The sequence below is a fragment of the Populus euphratica genome, unplaced genomic scaffold (genome assembly GCF_000495115.2).
Source record: "Populus euphratica unplaced genomic scaffold, PopEup_1.0 scaffold264.1, whole genome shotgun sequence".
NCBI lineage: Eukaryota > Viridiplantae > Streptophyta > Magnoliopsida > Malpighiales > Salicaceae > Populus > Populus euphratica.
The window spans coordinates 178,526-187,665 of NW_011500144.1; the positions used below are offsets into that span (position 1 = coordinate 178,526).

At 29.9% G+C, this 9,140-nt stretch overlaps 1 protein-coding gene across 1 annotated transcript; it reads left to right on the forward strand.

Moving 5' to 3' along the window:
• Window positions 1–5,660: 5,660 nt before the first annotated feature.
• On the forward strand, window positions 5,661–8,862 carry LOC105110717 (L-ascorbate peroxidase, cytosolic). The gene is made up of 9 exons (XM_011005852.1): window positions 5,661–5,867; window positions 5,996–6,170; window positions 6,282–6,347; window positions 7,661–7,709; window positions 7,798–7,880; window positions 7,972–8,051; window positions 8,239–8,341; window positions 8,487–8,545; window positions 8,661–8,862. Exons 1-9 carry the CDS (start codon window positions 5,749–5,751, stop codon window positions 8,674–8,676), a joined length of 750 nt encoding a protein of 249 aa, XP_011004154.1. The 5' UTR covers window positions 5,661–5,748; the 3' UTR covers window positions 8,677–8,862.
• Window positions 8,863–9,140: the final 278 nt, after the last annotated feature.

Sequence of the window (9,140 nt, forward strand, 5' to 3'; positions counted from 1 at the left end):
TACATATATGATGCTAGATGCGGCTGCTAAATTTGATGTGGTTTTTATGAGGTTAGAAGAAACTGATCCTAGGTATTTGAGTTATTTTGAGGTTGATTCAAAAGGAAAACAAAAAAACTTAGGTCCTCCTACTTTAGAAGATTGGGAACAGGCTAGATCTTTTGTCAAGTTCTTGAAATTATTTTACACGGTTACATTGAAATTTTCCGGCTCGTTATATGTGACATCTAATTCTTTCTTCCATGAATTGATTTCCATGCACACAAGCATATCTCAACTTTGTAGAAGTGAAGATATTTATGTAAGTCAAATGACCAAGAATATGATGGCAGAATATAAAAAATATTGAGGGGATCAAGACACACAAAACTTTTTGTTATATGTGGCTATTGTGTTAGATCCATGTTTCAAATTGAAATATGTGAGATTTTGTTTTGGAAGATTGTATGATGTTGAAGATGCTGAAAATTTTACAATTAAGGTTAAAGATACTTTGCTAAGGTTTTTTTAGCATTACATTAATTTTGATGAAATTGTTAAGGTTGTTTATAGTGTTGGAACTAGTATAAATGAAAATGTTAATATTGATTTAATAGTGGTAAATGATGATATGTTGGATGACTTTGCTTTTCAATTCAAAAAATATTTAGAAGAAAAAGGCGGTGTAAAGAAAATAAGGTTGAAAGGTATTTGGGTGATGATTGTGAGGATCTGAATGATTTTAAATTAGATATTTTGGGTTAATAGAGGTGTAATGCTACAAAACACAAGATTCTTTCTAAGGTGGCATAACACGTGTTAGCCATCCTAATATCTATAGTTGTTTCTGAAGTAGCATTCAGTACTGGCGGTCATATATTAGATCCATTTTGAAGCTCTTTATCTCCATCGACAGTGCGAACATTTGTTTGTTGTCAGAATTGGTTAAGTTTAGCACAAATTCCAATCAACTTTAGAACCTTCATAGATTATATTGAAAATTTTAAGATGATCGAGCTAGGTAATTTATCTTACAGATTTAAATATAGTTATTTTATAATATTTTTCTAGGTAATTTATCTTACATATTTAAATATAGTTATTTTATAATATTTTTTATTTACATATGTTTAATCTAACATTTTAATTTATGTTTTTATAGAATTTGGTGAAAGTTTAAAAATCTCAACTGATTATTTGTAAGTAGTATTTGTGGCTTGGTGTAATCTAGAAATATAATTGTTTTGGGTAATTAATTTACTTTACCTTGTTAATTCCCCTTAAAATTTAGCATACTTAATTCTTTCAATAGTTGAACTTTAATACGTTGCTAATTTGTTAGTGTTTTTTTATAGCGTTATCTTTACTGGAATTTTTAGATGCTGCCGTTCTGGAATTTTTGAATTTTGGTGTTGCTGGGTTTTTTTCTTCTAATTATGCTGGATGTTTATGATAATTTATTGTTGTTGCTAATATATTCGCTTGTTAATATTAACTTTTCTAATGCGAACAAGCTTTTAATTTTAGATGTTCGAATTTGATCATGCATCTTGCATATTGTATTGATTTAACACTTTGTGAAGCATATCAAAAGTCAGCTAGTTTACATCTCTGTAATATTTTAATTCATGTCTAGATTTTAATTCATATTAAAAGTTGGCTAATTCATATTAAAAGTCAGCCAATTTAATGCAAGGTTGTTGTAAATTTTAAAGCTAAACATTGTAAATTTTTAATTTTTAAAAGCTAAACATTAGATTATTGTAAAATTTAAAGATTAATTTAAAGTAAGGCCAAGCCAATTTTTTTTTAATAAAAAACTCATATATAATGGGATTAGGTTTCCTTGTTTTTTTCTAAAAAACTGGATTTAACCAAACCGGACCGGTTTGGTTTGAACCGATTTTCGGTCCAGTTAGGTTAATTTTTTACAAAAATACTTTAATTCAATTTGGTTGGTTTTTTAGTCTAAACCAAACCAAACCGTGAATACCCCTAATTCTTTTCATTATAATTTACTTTGGTTTCATGTATTCCTTAATTGATTTTTTTTCCAGATTCATTCATCATTGTTTGATTTTAATAACAAATTTGATTTTTATTTTTTTAATTATAGTTTTTAAACCCAACCCAGGGGTCTATCTCAGGTAAGTCCTGAGTCACAAATCGAGTGGATTGGTCAAGGCTACCCGGATCAACTTATTCTAAAAAAATAGTTGGTGAGTTTTAATTTTTTTTACATGGAAGTTGCGTCCTTATTTTTTTAATTATGATTTTTAAGCTCAACCTGGAGGTCAACCCTGAGCAAATCCCGAGTCATAGATTAGGTGAGTTGGTCAGGGTTACTCAAACAACTAATTTTTTTTATTTTACATGTAAAAATGACATTATTTTTATGAAAACTTTTAAAAGAAAAGGAATAACGAGTTTTAAATAAGAGTTTTAAAATAAATTAAAAGAAATTTAATAAAGAAATTAGATTCTCATTCTTTTGATCATGGTTTTTAGACTTTGTTTGAGAGTTGACTTAGAGCAGCTCTTAGATCACAGGTGGAGTAAGTTCATCAGGGTTATTCGGATCGACTAATTTTTTTATTCTATAAAAATGTAAAAATTATATATTATTTTATAAGGATTTAGCAAATAAAATCAACAAGTTTTGAAAAACATTAACAAAAAAAAAAACTAGTTACAATTCCTTTGATCATGGTTTTTATTTATTTATTTTTTGTTTTATTCCTTAACATTTAGTTTAATGAGGATTTTGCTTCATAATTTTTTCAAAGTTGTCTTCTATAATATGATTTTAGCCTCATAACTGAGATTACAAGTTTAAAAGGTTAGCTTTAATTGACTTTTTTTTAGTGTATTTTATAAATTATTTTTTTTAATATCTAGTTTTTTATGAATTATATTTTTTTATTTTTTTATTTAAAATTATCTCGATCTTATATCTTAAATAACAAATTTAATAGGTTGATAGGAGTTTTTTTTTGTTGTTATTTTTTTAATACATCCCAGATATTAATTTTTTAATAATTTAATTTATTTATGTCATTATTTTTTTTAAGTATTATTAGATTAGCCGAGTTTGATAACTTAGCAGACTTACTAATTCAATTCTTTGATTTTTTTAAAATCCCAAATTTCGTATAGAGTTTTCTATCACGTTGAGAAAAAAATTGTCTGACCATATATATATAGATGTTCCCTTGGCTGTAACATGTGAGGCTGCGTTTTACACTCACTTGTTTCCCTTGGCCCTCATTGGTTTTTCATATATCTTCAAATAAAATCCTATTTAGATAATTATTTGTAATGCTATTTATAAAATTATCCAATTACTGTATATTTTTAAAATAATATTTGATTTATTTTGAAAAAAAACTTATGGCCTGCCGTGAAATCGCGTGACAAGTATGTTGTTGGATTGTAATATTCGTGAACAATCCCTGTAAGGAAACAAAGATAAACACTTGGTGAACATCTATTGGTCATTAGGACTGCCGTATCTCCATGACACAATAAGTAGTTTCATTAGCTCACATTATAATTTTGGTTCTTGCTTCCTTTTCTTTTCGTGAATGTAATTTATAATTTATAATTGTAAATTGTAATTATAACTTGTTATGGATTGCAATTGTAAATCCCACAACAATACATATGCGAGAGCAAGCACAACAACTACACAATAAAACCACACCCTCTTAAACCAAATTAAAAAAATAAATAAAAATTAAATAATGAAATAACAAAAATAAATTAATTAAAATACAAAAATAAAACAAAACAACAAAAAAATGTAAAAAAATGATCGGACTATGGATGAATAATGCTGCCATATTTTTACGTTTCAAAAGTGTTTATAGAAAATTTTAAATTTTATTTTATTTTTTTATTTTAAATTAATAATTTTTTTGATATTTTTAGATTATTTTGATACGATAATATCAAAAATAATTTTTTAAAATAAAAAATATTATTTTAATATATTTTTTAATAAAAAATATTTTAAAAAGCAACTGCAACTAAATTTTTAAACAGAAAAGCACAATTAAATGTGAGTGAATAACTTCAGGATCACTAGAGTTTCTAATTATTAATTTTATAATTTATAAATTTAATTAAAATACATGTAAAATATATATATATATATATATATATAGTGATTATCATAAAAATAAAGGTGACTAGTGTAGCATATCGAAACACGTGACTCATTTAGTTTTTTTCAGTAATATTAGTTATTTGTTAATTAAAAGTATTTATAGAAAATTTTAATTTTTATTTTATTTTAAATTAATAATTTTTTTGGTGTTTTTAGATTATTTTGATGCGATGATATCAAAAATAATTTTTTAAAATAAAAAAAATATTATTTTGATATATTTCTAAATAAAAAACATTTTAAAATATAAATGTAACTAGATTTCCAAACAGGAAAATGCAATTAAGTGTGAGTGAATAATTTCAGGACCATTAAAGTTTACAATTATTAATTTTAAAATTTATAAAATTAATTGAAATTATATTAATAAAACATAAAAGTAAAGGTGACTAGTGGTAGCATATCGAAACACGTAACCTATTTAGGTTTTTTCAGTAATATTAGTTATTTGTTAATATTAATATAGTTTTAGTGTAATACCATTAATTATAAATATAGATTCTATAAGATCTACTACACTACTTACGAGTTTCATGGAATAACCTCTTTTACCGAGGATAGAAAACAAATACAATATTTTTCTGAATGGGATACAATCATACAAAACAAAAACAATAGGGGATGTTTCCTAATTAAAACATATTTTCCATTTTTATTTCTAGTTTCCTTTTCCTTTTCCTTTTCCTTTTTCCTTTTTTTATTTTTTGATAACAAATTACAAAATGTGTTTACTTGTTAAGAATGAAGATAATTTTTTTCATAAAAAAACATAAAGATTACAAGTATTTTTTAACAAAAAACCAAAACCATTCTTTTTTGTTTTGTATTTGGTATAATACAATTATAGAACAATTTGTTGTATTTGGGATAATCTAATTATAGAATATTAAATTTATTTTATTCAAAATTATCATGAAAAAATTAATATTATTAACAAAAAAATTATATTAGATTTATAATAAAAATTAAATTTATGACACTAACAAAATAATAATTTAATATCTCACATTGCTAAAATGTATTTTTATATAAAATAAAAAAACATACTGTTCATGTTTTTTCATTTAAAAAACAGTAGAAAATTTGCAAAAAAAATCATGGAGAGCTTTTTTAAAATATTTTTTTCAGTTTAAATTTAAAAACTTGATAAAATTTAAAAAAATTTCAGTTTAAATTTAAAAACTTGATAAAATAATTTTTCTTTTATAAATGAAAAAATATTTTATTTAAGATTAATTTATTTTTAAAAAAATAAAAAATAATATATTTTTAAACAGATTTATATATTAAAAAAAAAAAGCAGGCACGGTTCCGAAGTCACTGCGATGACCCAAGAATATTTTTCAAAAGGAGACAGACGAGCACTTGCGTCATTCAGTTCCACACGTGGCGATATTGGATTGGTAATTTATTTTCAAATCATGTGCTTGTCATTTAGTCCAGCATGATCTGAGCCGTTCAAAGATAGCCGGCCAAAGCGCAACCACGCGACCAATTATCTTACAGAAAAGTCCGACGATGGATGGAAGACAGTTAGTTCACTTCAGCTCTGGTTTCCAGTTTGTAAGGGAGAAAGAGAGAAAGAGGCCACCATTTTCATCATGGGCAAGAGCTACCCTACAGTGAGTGAAGAGTATCAGAAAGCAGTGGAGAAATGCAAGAGGAAACTCAGAGGCCTCATCTCTGAAAAAAATTGCGCTCCCCTCATGCTCAGATTAGCGTACGGATATCTCTGTTTTTCTATCTGATTTTTTTTGGAGAGTTTGATAGGATTGAGTGGTAGTGATTGAAGTATGTATGGGGTTCTCTATATATATGTGTGTGCGTGCTTTGTTTTTGTTGATGTAGATGGCATTCTGCTGGTACGTTTGATGTCCATACAAAGACAGGAGGACCGTTCGGGACGATCAGACACCCAGATGAGCTTGCTCATGGAGCTAACAATGGTCTTGATATTGCTGTCAGGCTTTTGGAACCCATCAAAGAACAATTCCCCATCTTGTCTTATGCTGACTTCTACCAAGTAATGTTTGCCGTGTCTTTATTTGATTTATAAATTAATAATTATGTTTTCTTTTTCTTGATTTATTTATGATTGAGGTTTTTGTATGTGTGTGTTTGATTTTCCTTGCAGTTAGCTGGTGTTGTTGCTGTTGAAGTTACAGGAGGGCCTGAGATTCCTTTTCACCCTGGGAGACCAGTTAAGTGATTAGATCGTCGCTTAATAATTTATTCTTCATCTGTTCTTTGTCATTCGTGTTTTTCCGCTTTGTTTTGTGCCTGATATTGATGTTGTTTTTATCTAGAAAAAAAAACTATGTCCAAAGTTCATATATCTTGATCAGTTTAATAGGATCAAGCTCTAGATACGCGCACAAGGATCTTTTGGTGGTCTGATGGTTTTCAATTTGATCGGAAGATCATATATTTGAACTCATAGTAACGCAATAAGTTTGGTAGAGTTTACTTTGTGGGTCATTCAGGATGCAGCTAATGAAGTCTGTTCTTTGTATGCTACACCACAAAGGAAATTCTATGGAGGAGGAAATGCTCTGGATTTAAGAGCTTTGCTCCCACTGCTGCATTACAGGACTAACCTGCAATGCATGCGCTTTTGTTTTTGGATGAATTTCCAAGTTTTAATTCAATGGACAGATATAATTTAGTGGCTTACTGATATCATTCCTTGCTATCAAGGTAAATTGATTGGTTCTGAGTTTACCGAACGCGTAAATGTTTGGGAGGGAAAATGAGTAGTGTGAAATGATTTTTATTTGTGAAACATCGTGCAGTGCTGATTGTGGACTAGAAAATAGATGATGTGCATGGTATAGTACTTAAATGGTAAAGATTGCTAGCTGTACTTGTTTGCTCCCACTAAAGATTAGGTTGAGTTTAGCTCGTACTAAATAGTGCAAGCTCTGCCCAGTTGAGTTTCCTTCAACTCCTTTTATGAATTAGTTAGCTTGAACATAGCTCATTATGCTAGGTGGTGACAGGTCAGATGTGTTAGAGAGAAGGGGTTGGACAATAATGATATGGATTCCTTGTACTGTGATCGATTAAAGATGTTTGCTCAGAATTGGAGTGAACTGTGAGGTCATATGGCACAATTAGATACAATCTATTTAAACGCCCTTGACTGTAGTTCCTGGTACCTGGAATTAGGTTAGCATTTTTCCTTCATTGCGTTTGTTGCTTTGATGGGATGTGGATGGGGCTGTTCAGATCAAAGAAGAGCTTATTATTGGTTGGGATATGATTGCAAAATGCAGTATATTTTGAAGTTTTTTTTCTCCTTTTCCTGTTCTTAGAGCAGTTTAATACGAATATTCCTAGAGTTGTAGAAATAGGAAGTGGTATGCCAGAAAGAAACCATATTAATGCAAATTCTGACAATTGTCTCTAACGACCATTGTGGCATTTTGCTCTTGTTGATGTTATTAGCTGCCTTTTCAGAATTCATGCTTCAGTTTTTAGATGGTAGTACTAATCAACCTTGCATTTGTTCAGGACAAGTCTGATCCACCTCCAGAAGGTCGCTTGCCTGATGCAACCAAAGGTTTGTCCTAGATGAAAACTGAAGGAAATCATTATAATTTCGTAATTATGTTTCAAATGAATTTCATGATCTTTTACTGTCACCTCAGGTTCAGACCATTTAAGGGATGTGTTTGGCCACATGGGTCTCAGTGACACAGATATTGTTGCCCTATCCGGCGGTCACACTCTGGTCTGTTCACAAACATGGAATTCAGTAAAGAACTTTCTTCTTATTCTTTTTTGTTGATGTGTACTATTGGTGTTTGCGCATATATTTACAGGGGAGGTGCCATAAGGAGCGTTCTGGATTCGAGGGACCCTGGACCCCCAACCCACTTGTTTTCGACAACTCCTATTTCAAGTAAGACACGTTCAGCTCCAGAGATGTTCTTTCTTGACATAATTCTGTCTGGAATTCAGATCTTAATGCTTGATTTTGCCAGCACGTGATTGTCTCGCTGTTATCCCCACAATCTAATAGCAAATCTATCGTTCAGAAAACAGGATGCAATCAAGTAACTGGTGCAAATTTTGATTCTGTTGAACAGGGAACTCCTCAGTGGAGAGAAAGAAGGTCTTATCCAGCTTCCATCAGACAAAACTCTTCTGGAGGATCCAGTCTTCCGTCCCCTTGTTGAAAAATATGCTGAAGTGAGTGTCTGGTCATTTCTTCTAGATAATAGCTTATAAATTTTAAAAAGTTGCATTAGATGGAAATTTCATCCTATCAACTCGACAATAATCTGGTCCTAAAGTGTAATCATCAAGCTTTGACACGGTGGTGGCATTGTTCCAGGATGAGGATGCCTTCTTTGCAGATTATTCAGAAGCTCATTTGAAGCTCTCAGAGCTTGGGTAAGCAAAAAAGCAACTTTCAATTCTGTCTCTCTTTAACCAGTTACCTTTTCCATGTAGTTTTGTTGTCTCTGATCTTCTCCTAAATTTGTCCACTGCTGCTATTGCATTTCAGATATGCTGATTCTTAGTGAGGGACTAGGACTAGGCTCATGAAGCTGCTGCTGTTTGTTTAATTGCCGGAGGCTGGTCTATTTTCATGGTTATGTTCTTAGATCTGATAAGACAAGAATATACGAAAATGGCTATGGTGGTCCATATTTGTATGTTTCAGTGTGTTGTAATATAAACGTAAGCAAGCTGCCTTTTATGTAGTGCTTCGAGATGGAATTGTAAAGGTTGTCATACTAGCCAGACTTATGGTGCGGCCAATAAATGGTGTTAGTTTCCATCCATGGATTATAAATTTGCAATTGCTTACACAGATAGTTTTCATACTAGCCAGACTTATCCTTGGTGTTCGCCAGCTGAAATGATAATTATAGGGTTCTAGGCATGGGCGGGGCTGGTTTTTCTGCTCACCGGAAACCATTTCTTTCCTCATCTAGCATCCTGAACTTCTAAAATATATATATATATATATATATATATATAA